This window comes from Abramis brama (genome assembly GCF_963993115.1).
Source record: "Abramis brama genome assembly, chromosome: 16".
In the NCBI taxonomy this organism is placed as follows: Eukaryota; Metazoa; Chordata; class Actinopteri; order Cypriniformes; family Leuciscidae; genus Abramis; species Abramis brama.
Window position 1 is genome coordinate 26,376,574 of NC_139978.1, and position 20,868 is coordinate 26,397,441.

General features: G+C 39.6%; 1 protein-coding gene across 2 annotated transcripts in view; it reads left to right on the forward strand.

The window, feature by feature from the left end:
* Positions 1 to 452: 452 nt before the first annotated feature.
* trabd2b (TraB domain containing 2B) overlaps positions 453 to 20,868 on the forward strand; it is a 52,902-nt gene continuing 32,486 nt past the window's right edge. The window contains exons 1-2 of one of the 2 annotated variants that reach the window (XM_084087562.1): positions 453 to 904; positions 3,790 to 4,356. In XM_084087562.1, coding sequence (XP_083943688.1) covers positions 794 to 904; positions 3,790 to 4,356 — 678 coding nt within the window. In that variant the 5' untranslated portion in view covers positions 453 to 793. Of the gene's footprint in view, positions 905 to 3,786; positions 4,357 to 20,868 lie in introns of both variants that reach the window. The other variant, XM_084087561.1, reaches the window with a different exon arrangement.

Sequence of the window (20,868 nt, forward strand, 5' to 3'; positions counted from 1 at the left end):
ATGGTATGAGACAATACTGTTTGCAAAATTATGGTAGTTATATTTTAAGGTACGAAGCAGATTTTAGTAATCCAAGTCAGCCAGGAATATTAACATTATACCGCAGTAGTAGATGATATAGCTGTATGAAATTGCAAAATATAAGCTACAGCACAAAACTTCTTCCGTGATGACCGAAACGTCGTCAGGTGAATTTCTGGCGACAAGAGCTGTCCGTTTCACAGCAGATTTAACAGGATTTTTGTGGGGTTTATTTCAATTCATGTACATCCATCTAATGAAAAGTCTACATTCATCTAATGAAAAATGCAATATTTTCAATAGCTACAGGCTAAAGATAAATGCTCTGTTCCATGACCGTCGAAATGCTACACACTCGCGTCCTCTGAAAGAACCTGTTCTCCCCTCCTCTTGTAAAACAAGCAGAGGGGGAAACATTCAAGGCGTTTCACGTTCTCGGTGCAGTTAAGCTGGAAACTTGAGGGGCGCAGCGCAGAGTTTAGTGCTCTCCACAGCTGGGCAACTGGACAGAGAGAGAGAGAGAACGAAAGAGAGAGAGAGAGAGAGAGAGATAGAGAGAGAGACAGGAGACAACGCGAATCTCTTTGATAGTCTGGGGCAGTAGAATGGCGGAGGGGCAGAATGCTTCCCTTTCGAAACGGCAAATGTGAGCTCATTATCGTAACCGGCGTAAAACACTTCATTTGTGCTGTGAAACCAGGAAAAACTTGTAAACAACAGAGGTAACGGAGCTGAGGGAAACGTGAGGTGTCCTGTGCCCTCTCATCTCGAAATGAACTGTCACTCGGGACTACGATGGTTGGTAACTTTATGCGCTTTCTTTCAAGTGGGCTCAACCCGGGACACGCACGAGAGCACGCGGCAATGTGACAAGCCCGTATCGGTGAGTTTGTCTCAAACGCACTTTCTGCAGTTGCTTCGCGCGCAATGCACGCACCTTTGGAGATCCTCGTAAATGACATGTTAACTAGATCTATCTTGAATGATGTTATAAACAGATTGATTCGCTGTTTGATCTTCTCCGCTGCTGATGAGGGCTATTTAAAAGAGGTGCTTTTATTATCAACAACTGATTATTTTTATTTTTTTTCTCCAGATTGTCAAGACACAAGGCTAAATCAAAATTATTAGAATGCGTGTAGGCCTATGTTTAATATAGTTCAGTTTGCGTTTTTTTAGTTGAATAAAATTAAAGAAAATTGAATGAATTTAAAATAGATGCATTTGTTTTATCTGTACGATCTTTTCTCAAACTAAAATTATATCTGGGCACTAAAATATGATTTTTTTATTTGATTTATTTTAACATAAAACTTTTGCTACTAGATTTAAGTGATCTTCGTTTCTTATTATTTAATTATTCTGCACGATATTGTTCCTCTTCGTATTATTAACAACACCAAATATAGCCTAGGCCTATATAATATTTAAAAATAAAATAGTTATCATATAAATCCCTAGTGGCATTATAATCGCAATAGAAACAATTATTTGTATATTATTATTATTAGATTTATTGCATTCCAGTTATTAATTGAGCCATAGGAATTTATTGTTTTAAAACAATTATTTTAGTGGCGTCCAGCCAACCGCGTGTCACTTCTTGTCATATAGGCTACTCGTAGAAATCTGGGCCTGAAAAATGAATTTTTGTGCCAAGTGAAATACCGTTAAACTCTTGCCAGTGCAATGCCAGTTTATGTGTCAAAGGAAAAAGGGGAAGCCCACGGGTGAATAGACTTCAAATGCATTTATATGGGAAAAAATCACTGACCCCCATAAACTGATCAAGTTTCAGTGCGTGAGACGAGAACTGTTAAAGTAGTTATCGAGCATATTTACTTAATTATGATTTGGCAAGTGCGCGAGTCTGTTTAACGCAATTAATGTCTCGCTTTCATCTGAGCCATGCAGTGTGTTGAGGAGAGAATTCCTCATCGGTCGAGGTGGAAATCATAAGGAAAGATGATGCATTATATTCCTTTAAATATATTGACTATCCCAAATCTTATGATATTCGCACATTCAATAGTGTTTGAGTAGCCTATATTTAGGCTAAAATGCAACAGACTTTGTTAAATATACTAATCTGAAAATGAATGCATTATGCCCGCAAACGTTCTGCCAATTTACCTCTCTATTTGTTTTGACAATTAATGTTTATCTTTTCCTGGAGATTTATATCATTAATGGCCCCATTGTCCAGGACATGACCTGTGCATTCTTTATGTAATTCATAATGCGCGAGTACTGCGAGGCCTGTTTTTGGTTAAGAAATTACTCTATAAAACAGAGCAGAGGGTCTGCAAATGTGACCGGCTAATACACAATATATTACTTTAGTATAAGCTTCTCTCCAGTAAAGCTGGTCAGTGTTTGAGTCATTTTTACAGGTGTCCATTTAGGCTAATACAAAGACAAGAGCCGTCGCTGGCCATTTACGAACAAGGACTTCAGGCGTGAAGACCTAGAAAAAAGGAATAAAGGAATAGAGCCTATAGCTAAATAAATGCTGACAGCCAAGGCACATTAGCAACATTAACAACAATAAGGATGTCAGGTTACAAATTTAAAAAGATAATATTAAAACATGCAAGTTCTTAGAAATGCATTCGCATTTATGTTGGTTTCATACATTTTTGAAAAACATTTATACCATTTTTAAAAATATTTTGATTTCATGGTCACCAAGTAAACAGTACTGAAATATTTTATGTAGGCTACACATAGCTTAATCATTTTTTATTTTTTTTTTAAATAATTATATATCATATTTTTATTTCAGCATGGAGAGTTGCTTACATTTACTCTATTTGATTTGATCAATTTTTATAAAAAGGTAAAACAAATGTTATGACATGGGGGTCTTAAGGTGTTTTTGTCACATGACAGCAAAATGGCTTTCAGCATAACACCCTCATAAAGATCTTAAAATGTCTAATTCAGAAATAATAGAAGAGGTGTATCCAAGTCATTTCTGTATGAATTGCATTTCGTAATGTAGGCCTACTTAATAGATCCAATCAAAAAGAAAAAAAGAGTTATGTGCAAGTATAAGATACCTGGGGAAGGGGGACCTTCAAAAAATATAGTCAAACATCACTTGCAGTTCTTTCTGCTCTCATTACCATCAGCTCTGACTAGTGGTTAATAAACTCTAAACTGCTCTTTCCTGATCTGAGGTGGATGAACAATTCATTCAAATTAAAGATTGACCGTTTAAGAGTGAGTTGTTCATTGAAGGTTACATTTTACGAGGGCACAGCTATTGACAGCCTCAGCAACTAGTAAATACTTGAGAGTTTCAGAGGGTGCAGAACAGCAGAGGTTTGCAGCTCTGCGGAGTGTAAAGGCCCTTTTTACGAGGAGAGGCACACTGTAAACTAAGAACCCCAGTTAAACATTTCCACCCCAGATTTAATACGCCAGCTCTATCAGTGCACTGGCATGAACCGACTCCTCTGTGATACAGCTACTATACGGTGCTTTTTTTCTCTCAGTTTGACTGTGAATAAGGAAAAAGTTAATGCATGTTAATGTCTTACTCTGTGGAATCCAGTTAAGATTATTATATCAGTGTCCAATCAGTGTGGTTTACTTTGATTCATGCAGTTCAAAAATGTATTAAGATTTTTTCAAATATATAGGCTACTTTTCTAAATATAAAGCTATTCGAGTTAAAGGAAATAACCTTGATGTGTTTGTGTCAGTCCAATGTTTTAATTACCCTAAAATCTCCTCTCTATTCCTTTTCTCTTTATAAAGCAGAAAGACATGAACTCCTTCCTGTGGACTGTGAAACGGCCTCCTCCTTACCCTCCGTCCTATTTGTTCGGGACAATCCACGTCCCCTACACTCGAGTCTGGGACTACATCCCTGAGAACTCGAAACGGGCCTTCCAGACCAGCACCAATGTATTCTTTGAACTGGACCTCACGAATCCTCTAACCATCTCAAAACTCACCAGCTGCCAGCTCCTGCCCAATGGAGAAAACCTCCAGACGTTACTGCCGCGCGACCTCTACCGTCGCCTCAAGCGCCACCTGGACTACGTCAAACACATGATGCCCTTATGGATGACGGCAGATCAGCGTGGCCGTGGACTTTATGCTGACTACCTCTTCAATGCCATTGCGGGGAACTGGGAACGCAAGAGGCCTGTATGGGTGATGCTGATGGTGAACTCTCTGACTGAAGCAGATGTGCGGTCGAGGGGAACTCCGGTGCTCGATTTGTTCATGGCGCAGGAGGCAGAGCGTCTCGGGAAGCAGACAGGTGCTGTGGAGAGGGTGGAGGAACAGTGTCATCCCCTGAATGGACTGAACTTCTCACAGGTCAGTGAGCAGGCAACCAGACAGAGAGGCCTGTGTGTGTGTTTTGGCAAGTGTGCATGGGAGATCCGGTGGTTAAAAAAAAAAGGTGTTGTTATGGATTAAGTGATTATGAATGTCCACCGACAGACCAGAGCAGAGAGGAAATGAGATAAAAGTCTGACAAAAAAAGTCTGAAGCCACTGAAGTTAAATCAGAGGGGGAGGGAGAGCAGCTGTCAGGTTGATAGATTGGTGTGGAAATCAATGCTGAATAATATTTATGAGTTATAGAGGGAGGAAAGAGAATGACTCTGGCTGCCTGTGGGGTCGTGCTGTCATCTGACACGTCTTGATTATCCTATTGCTGCCTGTCGAATGTAACATTAGAGTGAAAGATGGACAAACTTACCTAATTGCTTGATGATATGCAGGTGGAGGGTATCCAGCTTTTATTTCTGCACTTAAGAAGTGGGTCAGAAATATGTATAGAGCGTAGGAGTTATATTAAACAGGCAGACAGTTTTTGCTTGCCACACACACACACACACACAGACACAGACACAGACACACACACACACACACACAAACACACACACACACACACACACACACACACACACATTCTTGTACATCTATCTTTATGAGGACATTCATTGACACAGTGCAATCTCTAGCCGCTTACCCTAACCTTACCCATCACAACTAAGTGCCTAACCCTAAACCTACCCTTAACCTAATTTTAACTTTATCCCTAAAACCAAGTCTTGACCCTCAAACAGGCCTTTAAAGGGGTCTCAGAAAGTGAGGACCGGCCAAAATGTCTCTATTTCTCTACTCTATTTGTCCTCACTCCAATGGTCTAAAACTCAAACTGGTCCTCACAAAGATAGTTGTACAAGTACACACACACACACACACACATATATATGAATAAATATGTAAAAAAAAAAAAAAAAAAATGTATATATATAAAAAATTCACATCCACAAATTCAACACGGCAGAGACAGTTTTTGTTCCTTTTGTGACACATATATGCATAAAAAATATACATCCGCAACCTCAGCACCACAAAACCTGCATCAGTGGCAGCAACACAGTCATAAACGCTCACACTGTAACTGAATCTTTGAGTTGGGCCCCCCGTGTGACAGGCAACAGGGCTCCTGTGCTAATTTGAGAGGGTACAGGGGCAACGTAGCCTCTCCACTTTCATCAGCACCTCCTAACTATGCTGTCAAAAAAGAACATGCCTTCAGGGCCCGCCATAAAGCGCACCCCCTGTAAGGAATCGTGGGAAATGTAGACCCAGCTAAGGGTGACAGCACTCTCGTCTTTAATCTGGGAGAGGTCAAAATACCACTCCCATTCCCAGGCTGAGCAAGTCAAAAAAAACATATTTAATGTAGCAGCAAAATAATGCTTTCAGACTGAATGGCTTTTGGGTTTGGATATTTATTGCATCAAATATTTCTTTGAGTATGAGTTTACTTTTCAGCGAATTGTGTTCGTACACTAAATGTGATCAGAATGGGCAGAGCAGATGGAGTTAGGCACTGCAATGTGAACTGTTACAAAGTGCTCTTAATGACTGTAGAAGTCTCTGCTTTAGATTCTGGCGAAGGCTCAGCCAGCGATCCATTTTAATCACAGGGCTAATCAGCAAGCTTTTGAACATCTGAATTTCCTACAGCTTTCCACCCAAAAATAGTCCCAGAAGAAGAAAAGAGCATGAAATGAAAATGACAGGCAAATGATTATGCTGTATTAGAATCTGAGGGATAATTTGAGCGCTGTGCTCGCCTGGAACGCTCAAGCAGGAGTGAGGTCAGACGGCAAGATCATGCGTGGAGGCAAGAAGGAAGGGGTTGGATGATGTGTAGGCTGTGGTGTCGCTGCGAGGCTTAATCTGAAACATGAGCCACGGGATTGTGGGAGATCAGAGTTGGGAATGCTTCCAAATGCCGCTAGCCGGCGTATTAATCGTTCCCAATAAAAGTAACTGCCTACGATATCCTCAATCTTGCAGTGCGCTCTTTCTAGGGGCTTTGTGGTGTGAGTCATCAGTTGTCACTGGCATTAACCTCCTTGGCCTTTACCTTAGGTTAAAGCAGTTAGCCTGACCTTTTACCTCTCTGTTCGCTGGGAATCGTCGCTAAGAGCTCAGGAAGTGCTTTGAGCTTGAAAGGTGCTACAGAAAAACAGGTCCCATCTCAGTGCTGATGTGGTTCCTTGGGGGATAATGGGGTGTGATGCCTGGAGGATAGAGCGGTTTGCCTGGCCTGGCACAGATCCATGTCTGGCTCTCGGATGGAGTGCAGGGGGGAGTTGAAGAGCATTGGGGAGGGTTTGGCTTTCTCCTTGAAGCAGGAGTGGTGAGTTTCAAAAGCCGCATGGAGCGCATGGTTCATCTCTAGCTTCGCAAACATGGATGAACACAGACAGCTGGGCATGACAGGAAGCAACACACACTTACTTAAAGCTTAAAGCATGCAGAATACACCAGGCAATAGCAGAACAGGGTGTCCATAGGGGTGGAGGACAAGCTGTTTATCTCTGGTTTCGTGAGAAAAGCTCCCATAATGCATCACTGGACTGAATGCCTCATGCCTATGCTAAAGCAATGTATGCATGTGCTTATTTATTCATTTTGAGGTCACTTCTTAGCTAGCATTTGACAATTGGGGTGAAGACAAAAAATGTACAAGAAACATCATATATATGCCAATCTCGTCAGGGCTGAGGTCAAAAGTCACGGCCTTGCTGACGATGCAGACAACCCCATGTATACTAGAGTCTCTGTGTGATTCTGACCAGCAGAAAGGGAAAGTCACAAGGCTATTTCAGGCTCTGCGTAAGGAGTGCAAACTTAGACTAACAGTATAAAGTTGTTGGATCTCACACTTTAGCAGAAGCCACATCTGTTTTCAGCTGTGAAGAAGTGCTAAAGTGTTGATGGACCGTGGAGGGATATAGTCTGTTAAAATGGGATTAACAGGAATATATAGGTTGAATACAGCAGAAATGTTTGTACACTCACTGTGAAATTGTCATGATCTTTTCACCATATTATTATACAGCAATTAATTCCAGTCCAGTAATTTGTTTGTATCACTGCTTCTCTGTGTTTGCTACAGAGAATTCCAACTGTATAAGCTAAAGTATTTTTGTTGGCGGCGCAAAAATAAACATGGCCAGCCATATTGTGAATGAAATGTCAGTTACCTTATATTAATTTGTTCAAAAACTTGTTCTTGTTCAAACGTTTGGTGTTATAGTAAGATTTTTATAAAAAATAATTTAAAGGTCCCGTATTATGCCCCTTTTCACAAGATGTAAAATAAGTCTCTGATGTCCCCAGAGTGTGTATGTGAAGTTTCAGCTCAAAATACCCAACAGATCATTTTTTACAGCATGTTTAAATTGTCATTTTTTGGGGCACAGAAAAACGGGCTGTTTTAGTGTGTGCCCTTTAAATGCAAATAAGCTGCTGCTGGACGACCCAGGGGGCGGAGCTTCATGAGCTCGCGCTCAGTCTCTCAGGACAATTTCATCTCACGGAATGATGATAATATCAGAAACTCTCAGTAACGGTGTTCATTTCGAGTCGACAATAATGCCTACAGAGTCAGAGTGCTGTATAGAGATGAAACAGGTATAGTTTAGTAGTTTAATTTCGGTTATTATAACGTATTTGTCATCTGCTTGTATGTATCCATTATTTATTAATAGCCTACAAGTCTGCTGTCTGAATGATGATCAAACATATACTGATGAGTTTAATAAAGTTTATTGTACATCACACAAAAGATGAAGCGTCAGTTTTACTTCAGAAAATCACCGTAAGAGCTGAGTAAACACAGTAAGTTATAAGAAGTGCGCAAGTACATAAACGAATTTCGGTAGAGTTGAGGGAGCATTCCTGTGGGCGGAGGTTAGTCAAAAAACGGTTCTAGTGACGTCATTAAAGAAGGAAGTAGAGGGATGTAGTCCAAACGGGCCGTTCGATGTAGGCGACTTCTGTTAAATAAAATATCTCGCTTGGCATTGAACTTTGAGCTTTATAATTTTACAGATATTATTTATGCTCTAACAGCAACATTACACACTAACTAAAGTTTAAAACATGGGATCATGAAGAACGGCACCTTTAATACTTTTATTCAGCAAGGCGGCATTCTAAAGGATCGTGTGATACTGAAGACTGGAGTAATGGCTGCTGAAAATATATATATATTTAATATCATTATTTTATAATACTGTATATATATTTTTTAAATATATTCTAATTATATTCATATAGCTATTTTAAATTGTAATATTCACAATATCATGTTTTCCCTGCATTTTAATCAAAGAAATACAGCCTTGAATAGACTTCTTTGAAACTAGCAACTTAAAAATGAAGAACATCACAAGCAAGCACCCGAATCACAGCCATTCAGTGCACAATTGCACTCTTGCTTGTATTCTTACTGCTTAATTAGAAATGTTATTAGGAATGACACCATGATGGAAAATGTGTGTAAAATTTCCATCATAAATTTTACAAATGGTCAACTGGCTATTCAAAAGAGTTTATAATCAGCATTGTGCTACAAATATTTACTCAATACTCCATGCTGTAATCATCTGATGGACTTCGGATAAATAATGCATATTTAAATGATAGAATTAAGGAGAATCTGACTTTTGCTGCATTTAAATATTTACATTCCAGGTCTCATGTGTAAGAACTGGGCGCTAAACTGCTGGCATGAGCAATGGCGTGATGGAAAAAGCAGCCACCTCTCTGCTCCTGCTGGATAACCTCCTAGCCCAAAATATTCTCCTTGCCTCTCTCTTTTTTTTACTTGTCCTCTTCGTGGAGGCATTTTGCACACCTCTGTGACACTCTACCTGCAAAGAGTGGAATTGTCAGCACAATGGAATTAGAATAAATGGAGAATTAGATTATCAGAATATGGGAATGTGAACACATGAGCTTCAGTCTGGTGGAAGCAAAGATGTTATCATCAAATTCTTTCCTCATTGTTTCAAGATGGTATTGGAGCTTGGTGTTTTCATGTGGCTGATTTGCTGATGTTTAAGCATGTCTTTAAATATTACCCAAGATTCTGGCACTCTCTATTTCATAAATGCTTTTGACTCAGGAATGACCTCTGTTTGTATATCCACGACTTAATTTTCTCAATTACCCATCATGCTCTTAAGGAAATGCAATTTCCATTTGGAGGATGTCCACTAGGGGACTTAAGCTTTCAATGATATCAAGAGCAAATGTGCATAGAAGTGGCACCGAAGCCAAATCAGGCAATCTGCGGGGCCTGTACGCGTACACGCGGCAGTCAAACCGCTGGCCTAATTACTTAATTGGCCTTTCTAATGACTAAATTGTCCCCTGCTGTCCAGGACCACTTAAACAATTATGTATTGGCCTGAAAAGGAGGCTTGCTGTGGAAATCACTGAAGTGGAAAAGCCAAGCCATGGATACCGTGAATGTTTACTTTCATCAAATAGGAGGTAGTTACCTACATCAAAGTGCCATCTTTCCCCAAAGTGTGGCACACACACAGCGAGGAAGCAGTGGTCAGCAAGGCCAACTCTGTGTCTGTGCTGAGGGTGCGCCCTTCCTCGCAGAGGTAATTATCCATGAAGTACACACTGGAGTTTGTGTCCCACAAACATCCTGTTCTGTGGCTTTTTCTGCTTTCTGTCATGTTGAAAATAGAAGTGGATAATGTTAATGCATAAAATGAATTTGGACTCAATAGCAAAAGATGTGTGTCTGCGAGTGTATACTAAAGTTCATACGTTTCGTTTTGGTAAGATTGCTATTATGTGCTTGATAGAAGTCTATTAAACTGGTCATGATTTGAGAAATCAAATTTCCTTTCCTCGACATATACGGTCATTGTGCTATAAAAACATCCTGTAAATTTTAGAACTCAAAACCTAGTCCAAAAACAACTTTTATTGAATCCAAGCTTAGAAAATTACTTGTTTGGAATTTTGTCACATTATGACGTAATAGTGTGACGAAAGACTGCCTCAGCCGAATAAAAACAACGCCTACTTCTATGCTAAATGTATAGACATTTGTATAGATCAGAATCCTCATCGTATCTTTTGCCCGGCCCACTGGCGCGTTAGTGAGAAAGAGAGAGAAAAGAGGTACAGAATCCTAATGCAAATATTTTCAACTATGTGAATGTCTCAGTAGAGCTTTGTTTGTTTGTTTTATTACATTTCACTGTGATTCTTAGGTAAATCAGTTGCAATTTCGGCGCAAGCTTTGCAAACACTTTCACTGTAAGAAATGGACCTGACAGTAATGTCACAACATATAAGTAACCATGTTCATTCCATTGCCTGATCTGTGATCAGTGATTTCTGATATTTAATGATTCATGCAGTCAGACGTTCTTTGTATCAAAATCAGTTATTGCTGTTAATGCATCAGTAAATCAATCTATTGTTAGTGATCCATGAAACATCTCAATGACTGAATGAATGGCCTGAATGAAAGTCTGTTGTGCTACAGTATTCCAGCGCTAATGAATTCTGCACATTGGGGATAGATCGTGCTATGAGCTCCCAACAGCTGGGAATGCACAAGACAGAGTGCTATTCCACACAGCTGTGATCCCAGTGCCAAGATCCACCTTTCTTTTCCTTTCTCTTCATCATCTTCACTGCATTCCTCCTTGAGAATGGAACAGTCATTTCATCTTTGCTTTAATGGCCTAACGTCACGCAAAAGGTCGCCCACCGGCTGTCTTACCTATCAGTGAGAACAAGGTCTATTTTACAAAAAAATAAAAAATACAACCAATGGGTGTAACAGAGTTAAATCAGATAACACACTACAAACACCCTTCAAACGGTCAACAGGTTTGGAGAGTGTTCCCTCTTCATAGGAAAGATTTCTGAGGCGACTGACCACAAACATGGCACCCTTTCAGAAATATGAGGAAACTTTCCAGCAGTGCTTTTGTTAGTGGAACAAAGAAGATTGAAATGAGACTCAAACATTTTTGTCATGTACACACACAGACACAAAACTAGAGGAAATCCACTTGTGTGGTCGACTTCATTACATTTGAAAGTACTTGAACTGAAAGACACTAAATGAGAAATTGAACATTACTTTATACAAAATTCAGCTTTGCCATCACAGGTATATATTACATTTTAAAATATATTCACATAGAAAACAGCTACTTTTTCTATGCAAATTTTCATCAGGATTGGTGAGCATAGGTGACTTCTTTAAAAAAAATTACACTACATTAAATGGTAGTGTGTATGTGCATGTTATATATATATTGTCACATTTCAACCTCATCCAATAAATCTTAATAGATAAAATACATTATTTGAATATAATATATAATAATTATTGAATATAATAATGTTAAGTTCAGAATATTCAGTTTCAGGAATCTGTCATCACAGAAGGTAAATGTATTTTGAAAACTCTTTAATCCAGAGACCCTCCATGCTTGGTTCTATGGTCTTTTTCTGAATCTTATCAGGTTCACAGCACACATGAGCAGCCTCTTGTTGACCTCTGCTCTAACACGATCCATACCCTCCCTAAACACTCCTCTGGGTCCTGCCCGTACATGTCAGCACAAACCCCACGAGATGAGTAAAGATGGGAATAGGGCTACTTCTGTGACCCCTGGACAAGCAGGCACGTGCATGCAGAGTAAGAATCACTGCCCTAATCACAATATTCATTTTCCTTATGGACAGTTTTGAACCATACAGCTTCTGTCAGGCTGCTATTGTTTGAACAGATGCTGCTAGCCACTGACTAAAACATCTCTCTTCTTCTTTTATCATTTCCACCTCCGCCTCAGACAAAGTATTCATAGCTCGCCCCCACCGGGTCGGGACTGATGTGAATAGTGCCCGCTGGATCGTTAGAAATGCGGCTCCTCTCGTAAAGTTTTACAGGCGTGCACATAAATCCTCTGATTCCCTGTCAACCTCTTCCCCTCAAAACCTCACTTTGTCACTGTAACCTCTGCAGGCTCAGAGTCTGAACAACCCCTGATCTTCAGCGCCTGAGGGGTGCAGACAGGCTTCAGTGATATTAACAAGGTCTCATACTCAGATGCAAAGTTATCAGCATTCTGCTCTTGAGAGAGGCATGATGGGAAAGATTGTATATCATTCCATCCATTTTTTAATGAGATGAGAACGAGATCAGGCAAATTCAGTCCCAATTCATCAATAAAACAGGGATGTGATGCAGTGCTCACTGTTCGTGGCTGTTTATTTATAGCTACATGGGGAAGCAAGTACATCTACAGTACTTGGTTATGGCATTTGGAGGGCTTTTTCCCCCCTAGTCCATCTAAGACGACAGCAGATAGGTCCAGATTAGCACAATATTAGGTTTCTGCACTGCGCTAATACTGGTTTAGAGCCAGTGACATCAAAGGGGAAACAGTGACACATATCTGTTACTGACAGATCATCACCCAGTCTCATTTTATCCCCTCTCCTTTATTCTTAAATATTATAAACCCATCCCTGCTCTCACTCTCACCCCTGCATAACCTCATTTAGTGCTTATAATGCTCCCTACAAAGCATTAAAAATGTAATTCTGTCTTCATTTAAAGTACCTGTCAAAAGTTTAGAAACATTACAATTTTTTTTATGTTTTTAGAAGTAGTCTCTTATGCTCAACAAGGCTGCATTAATTTAATAAAATATACAGTAAAAATAGTAATATTGTAAAATATTATTACAAGTTTTCTATTTGAATATATTTTAAATGCAATTTTTTTTCCTGCATGGAAAACATGTAAATTGCATTTTTGGACAAAGTTTTCTATCAACTTTCTATTAAAAGTTAGTAATTTTCCTTTGCCTACATTCCTTACAATGTGCAAAACTGTCCAACCTTCAGGCTGTCCTTGAGTTAAATACTTGAGTGTTTTTACAATCTTTTTTTCCAGAAACAATATACTTTTGATTCAGCCTACAGAGAGATTCTGGTTAGCCACTCAATGTTGCATTGTTTAAGTCTCGTTGTAGAGTTGGGACATGGTGTTGTTTTCTATCGCGGTTGTCTGCTGGTTGAACTTTCAACACTCGGATGTTCTTGTTTTGCGCATTTAATAACAGACTGATTGAAAGAATTGATGTTTTGTCTTTTTCCCTATTTATGGCCAAGAAAAGTGATGTTTTGGCATATCGTTCTTCTCATCTTCTCTGTTTTTCCTCCGCCTCAGATCTCGCTCAATTTCACCTGCCATTTAATGTTCCGATTCCTGTTCTCCACCTCTCTCCTTTCTCAGCTTTCCCACTGGAACAGCTTATATGTAATATCAAACATATGGCAACGTTTATAGAAGGCAAATGAGTTGAGAAATCAAATTTGCTTAACGATTCCAGCTTTGGTTCCTCAGGAACCAGTTACCATGGGAGATGATGATGGGCATCTGAAATTACACCCTCCAGACAGAAAAACAGGAAGACAGGAGGAGAGAGAGAACGAGTGAGAGAAATCTCAGGTTTTCGGAGTCACAGTGAGAGAGGACAAGTTTTTTTGTGCCTCTTGTGCACTACCGACTGAGGCGAGACCTTAAAAAAAGTAAAATAATAATAATAATAATTATATATATATATATATATATATATATATATAATTTTAAGTTGAGGTTCTTAATTTAATACAGTAAAAAAAACTGAAGTAAATATAAATTAAAATTTTTAAATACTACTATTACAAATTCAAAAATAAAAACTGAAACATTTAAAAAATAAAAGCAAATTCTAAATATTAATAAATACTGTACTATAACAGTATATAAATGATCCTAAAACAACACTGAAAGAAAGAAAGAAAGAAAGAAAGAAAGAAAGAAAAAGAAAGAAAAAGAAAAGGAAAACACTCCTTAATACACCATGATTTTATAAATAAAGCTTAATTGTGTTTATAACTTTTAAATGGATATTTGAAGCAACGTCAGCGATGAATGAAAATGAGAAAAAAGCATAACGATTGGGAACAGGGGAATAATACGGTACCATCTCACATTCTTTCTTCTGAGAGCTGGACACCGAGAAAGAGAGAAAGGGGGGTTCGGGTGGGAGTGAACACGCAGGCCTATTCAGATAGCATAGTTTGGTTTGGCAGCGAAAAGCCTGTGTGTAAGCAGTCTGGGTAATTGGTTTCTGATGCCCTTGTCAGTTTTCGGCCAGACCACCTGCCCAAGGGAGGAGGTTGAGTGAGCGAGAGAAAAAGAGACTTGCACTACAGCATCTCTATCCCACCCATCAAGCTCTTAACCCCTCCCTGACTTTCCAGAATGCCCTCAGTTCAGCCCACACTGCTACACTGGATCATTCACAGGGCCCATGTGCAGTGTATTTGATTATGATGATGGTCAGATGGGCATCGCAGTATGAGAACAGCTCCTGCGAGGCTTGATCGTCCCCCAAGCAGGGTGCCAGCGGATATGTGCACCACAAGGCAACTGTACAGAACCTCTAATATGAAAAATATGGCTTCAGGCACTCGTCCGTGCCAGAGAGCGCTTTTCCGTGGCTTGCCATGATATTCGATCGACATGCATTAGCAAATCCTTTCGCTTTCAAACGCATAAATCACGTTTCTCTGTTCCGGCTCTCACAGGTAACAGTCATAACAGCCATTTCTCTGTGTTTTAAGCAAAAAAAAGCTGCATGAGAGCCGTGTCTGAGCGGCTTTGAGCACCAGTCTAGAGAGACCGAACGCTGTTGGTGTGCCAAAAGCTAAGGGAGATGGAGAAAATAAATGATTGAGAGAATAACGGACACCTTCCAGACGTAGCTCAGCTATTATGCCGGCCAACTCAAGCACATGGCTGCGGTGTGAATGGCTTTTTAATGCCTGCTAACAGGAGAGGCATTTAGCACGATGGAGAACTGGAGATGGGAAGAGAGTGTCGACAGAGCGGGGAAGGGTCTTTCCAACCATCCATGACTGAGCCGAACACGTCATCTTTCCTTGGTGTCCACTAATCCTGAATTTTACCACCATCAACGCTTGTTGGATTCAGTTAGATCTACACATAAAGGCAGCCAAAAATGACTTGAAAGGTTTAAAAAACATCTTGGAGAGGTTCAATTAATGGTATAATGTGTTTTTGCTGGAATAATGCTGAGAGAAATTAGCTGAGAGTTTAAAAACACGAGTGTGGAGAAATATTGGGACATTGTTGTGATTCCTGGCAGTCTGTTATTACAGCACCACGTTCGGCCCACCAGCTGAAGCAATTACAGATATTCAGGCTTTTCAGCCCAAGATTTACATATTTCAGCCCCTTTGACTTCAGCCCTGAGATGACCTCTGTGTCTCCACAGCTTTGAATGGCAGTTATACCACTCAGCATGCACAAATGTTTCCCGTGTTTGTATATCTGTGTGCTTAAGACACTCTCTGTGTCAGCTGGCCTGTATACAGCCACGACTGCTGTAAATTCCCCAGTAAATTCCTAAAAACAGGTCAGAGGAGGGTGAAACAGGTCACTATGAAGAAGATAAGGTATACGATTGACTACACTTTGGAGAGGAGAAGTTAAAGGAATGTTCTTGGTTCAAAATAAGCGAATCTCTATCAACAGCATTGCTGTCGACTTACACAAAAAATAACTTGGACCCGTCCCTCAGTAACTAAAAATCATTTTACGGTACTCACAATAGAAGTCTAAGGCGGAAGGCTTTCCGCTAGGATAAATGTTAAAAAATACTCTAAAGTAAAGCCCCAAAACAAACATTATGTGTGTTAATGAGTAAAAATTGTACATTAGGGTACTAATATGCACCCTTAAAGTGTAGTTAAGTTATAAAGGTGGACCTTTTGACGGTGCTGCCCCAATGACAAACTGCTGTAGCCTTAAAAGTAAAAGTTTTGCACATGGTTTTTGGATACTACACAAGGAAAGGAATTCCATTGTATATAAATTACTGTAAACATCACTGTTATAAACTAATTTTTTTTTTTCTGTGGTAATTGACGACGTATCACAGGTGCTACTGATAGCTTGTGCTATTGCTTCAGTATTTTGAACACAGAATGTTCTGTGAATATCACTGGATAAGTTCCAGCTCTAAAATCTGATTGACTGAGCCATGTGGATGTGTATTAGCCAAATAACAAACACTTTTGACCCCACATCAATTCAAGGTAAACACTTTATCAGGTACCCATGGTGTTTCTAGTCTTTAAAGCACAACCTTTCTTCAGTGGGCTCAAGGAACTAAGAAAGGGGTTAAAATGTACGAAAGGGTTAAAAAGAGACCTATATACCAGGGGGTTTCTATGCATGTGTGAGCATTCTCTCCTATAATGTCTTTACCGGCCAAATGCGGACCCCCTCCCACCTTGCGTTCTACAGAAGCCGTGACCCCGCTGTGTAGGGGTCGAGTGTGACAGCGATCTGTATATTGCGAGAAAAGCACACATGAGCTTGTTAACTTACCAAACCACATGGCCCCCTGCCGCTCACTCTATTTGGAGTGCCATCCGTCTCGGGGGGTGAACGAGCCCCGTTACAGCGTTACAAAGCAGCAACGTTTCCCCCCCCCCCACCCTTAGAGCTGTCCAAGGTGAAACAGCCATCCATCAACCTGTAGAATAGAGGCCTGCAGGGGCCCCTCTCGAACCTGCCATGGGCCCTGGCCAAACTCAGGAGGAAACATCCCTCTCCAAACAAGCCCTTCAAGAGGCACCCTGCCCCAAAGGAGAGAGACAAAGAGGGATGAAAGAGATGCAAGGAGTCATTTGAAACACATTATCCATGGAGGAAAAGTAGGAGCTAATGATTTTCCTCTGAGGGTGAACGGGAGATGGTTAGAGCGAGAGAAAAAGAGCACCTTTAGCCGACTGGTCTCTGTAAGACACGTTGCATCCAAGGAAAACGTTCTTGCCTTTTTTGTTTATTATGGTGAAAAAATGTTTAATGTGGTGATAGACATCATCAGGATGATCTGATTCTGCATTGAGGCTCTGTCATTATTGGCTGAGTGTGTGATCTGGGTCAGTTTTAAGGCTGATGTTACTGTGGATTTAATGACTCACAGGGATCTTTTGGTTTAGTCTTAAGTCTCAGAACTCCTAAACACAAATAAATACTCATTATCAGCTCCATTCCCTTAGGATTTAGTTTCAAAGAGTGAAAATTAAAGTAGTGATGCCCTGATATTAAACTTCTGGTTGAAACAATAAATAGTCAAAATAAATAGACAAGATTAAAATTCTATACTATTTTGCCTAAATAAATTAAACTTGAAACACACAACCTTTTTTAAATGCTACATGTGAGTTTATGCATCACAACATTGTAATATACAGTATAAAAATTCTATATTCTATTGAGATTTGCTAAATAATACATTTAAAAGTGGTATTTAAATATAAGTTTAAAAAAATTAAGTCAGTGTTAGATAATGGCAAAGGTAATCTAAATTTTTAAAATAGGAGAAATGAGCATGCACATTTAAATAACAATAAATAAAACAATCTCTAATATCGTCCGATAACGAATACTGTTGGAACTGCTAAATTATTCTTTTTTTTTTAATGAATTGCTCACTTTTTTTAAATCCTCAGAGTTAAAGCAATTAATTTTTTTTTAAAAATATACATAAAATAATAAAATTATGAGAAAAAAAGAATATATATTTCTAAGCCTTTCAGACTTTCCCATAATCCTCCTCTCTCACTCTGTCTGTGAATGAGAGAGGAGTGGAGGGGAAAAGGTCTTCTGAAAGTGGATCCAAACCGCCTGTTAATCAGGATGCCAAGCCTAACAGGCACTGACAGCCTTACAGACTGTCTGTATGTGTGTTTTGAAATGGCAGGCTGCCCCGTCAAATCTCCATTTGTTTTTTTTCCCCCCACATTTACTCTGACAAACCACTGTTTGAACTGGTGATCCATGTGTATCTATTGGCTTATTGTCTACAGCAGATAATGTATCGTTGTATCGTATTATGGGAATAGATAACCTCCACTTGTACATGGGAAAACGGTTTACAGTCCAGCATTGACATACATTACACATGCTCTGATTCCAAACCCCTCGATTCACTTTCACTCACGGATGAGAAGCAGATGAGAGCGGGTGAAAATGGAGAGAGAAAGGAAGAGAGAGAGACAGGGAGAGATAAAGGTAAGGGAGGTCAGAGCGGGGTTTAGGAAACAGACAGTCACCCCCGGATGAAAGGAATCCACAATCCTCTTCAATGATAACCATGTGTCCCGGTCCCTGCTCTGGTCGGAGGAAGAAACACATCAGCACTGACCAAAACCAAGTGAGCTGCCTAACTAGACAGCATTTGTAGACATCATTGTTGCTCTACAAGCACGTTACAGTCTGCTAGTCTTCTCTTATTAAAAATGGGAGATTTATATTTTAATTCTTGATATACTTTTATGTATTACTTTTGTGTAATACTCTGTGTCTTGTTCTGCACAAGTGTTGATCTCATCAGTGTCCTGCAATCTGAACCTCGTAACAAGCATTATGATACCCTGTGAACCCTATATACGCTGTGAAAATAATAAATGGTGTGCTTCTGATGTGAGGGTTGTTGCAAAAGGCAAGCAGCCTAATTACATTGCCTACTAAAATATATTCCATGGCATACTCTTAGAAGAAAAAGCAAATCAAGAATGTGTTGTGTTGAGCTCAATAAAAAAGAAAATCCAATATGGCGGATGAGTTGAGAGGAAAAAACAGTACGGACAATTTGTTTGTGATACAAATACAGTGTGAATCATGAAATGTCTCATAAATAGGAGAGATACTAAAATCGTATAAGAATTCAAACGTAATGTTATCCTTTATAAAACCCAAGCCCAAACCTGTCTGCCAAACCAGCATATCTCAGCTTTACTGTATATGCCATTAAGCCGTTTGATCCGGTTCTGTGTTCTAGGTGTGTGGGTTCAGTTACCACACTGTGGAAAGCTGTCTTGAGTTTGTTTAAATGTACAGACAGAGAAGTCTAAATGTTCTCTGAAAATGGTGTTCAAGGCTACCTTTGAAGCTGTGCTTTGACTCACGGGCACCGCTGGACTGCCCACAAACCGGACTTTATTATGTGTGTGTTGTGGTCTGTCTAATTGACACCTATAAATGTCCCCTGCAGCCTTCAGCAGTGTGTGTGTGTGTGTGTGTGTGTGTGTGTGTGTGTGTGTGTGCGCTCTGGGTCTGGTGTGACCTGAAATAACCCAAAGAGCTCATCTTCTCTTCTCAAGGATTCTGGTTTCACACTGTTTGTGGGGTGAACAACTCACTGCCTGTAACCTATGTGGAAAGGCCTTGAAAATGAAGCATTTCCTCACACAGCCAAGAATATGAGTGTGTCTGTGTTTGCGGTGAACTGAGACTTATTTTTGCTGAAATGGTTCTTCTCGTTCTGCCATTCCTATTTTGAATAAATAAAAGGCACTGATGTATGCGCACACAGCGATAAAAATGTGGTTAGTTTGTGTCTAGGAGGCACAGCACACCACACACACACGCCAAAAGATACCAAAACCACAACCACTCACCCGAAGCATCTGTTACTAAATGAAACAAGAGCAGTGGCTCGACTGAAAGATGAGAGCTGCTATCGCTCTCTTCTCAAACACAAAAACAAAAAACACATTCCTCGTAACTTAAGTGCTTCTGACAGAGTTTAATCTGAGATGTCTGTGATAGAAATATTTTGATAGAGATATTTTGCATTTTGATAGAAATAGGCAGAACACAGGAATCAAGACTTTAACTGCATGAGTCGAAAGTCCAATGTCTATTTCAATTCTAATATTAATTTAAAAAAACAAAAGGTTCATGAGAAATGACTGGGTCCTGGGGTTTGGGTGAAACTGAGCTTTGTGTCAGAGTCATACACACTGATATACTGTAGACACTCAGGTAGAGGCTTTGCCACTGTCAAAGTCATTCATATTCACTCACTCACTAATAATGCCTTCAAGTGTTCTTGCTTATGTCAGCAGGAAAGGTTCTCATACAAAATTTCAACAAGAGTTAGAACATACGCACCACAATGTTAAAGATGCATTCTCTGCAGCCATACCATAAATATTGTCATTGACTTAATGTTTATTCAGAGCCTATCCCAGATTAAGATATATAAAGCACATACTGTACATGCATACACAGTATAACCTCAAATTGTAAGATTTTAGTGTTTATGAAAGAAGTATTTTATGCTCACCAAAGCTGCCATTATTTGATAAAAAAAATTTACATTTACATTTAGTCATTTAGCAGATGCTTTTGTCCAAAGAGACTTACAAATTAGGACTAAATTAACCGAGTCATCGTGAAGAGGCAAGAAACAAAGCAAGAAGTGCTCAAAATACGAAGTTCAGGCATTGTTCAGAGTAGCATAAACCCGATAAGCGAGGATTTAAAGGAAAAAGGAGAGAATTTTTTTTTTTTAATGAGGTTAAGTGCTCACGGAAGAGATGGGTTTTCAGCTGTCTTTTGAAAGTTGCCAGGGATTCTGCA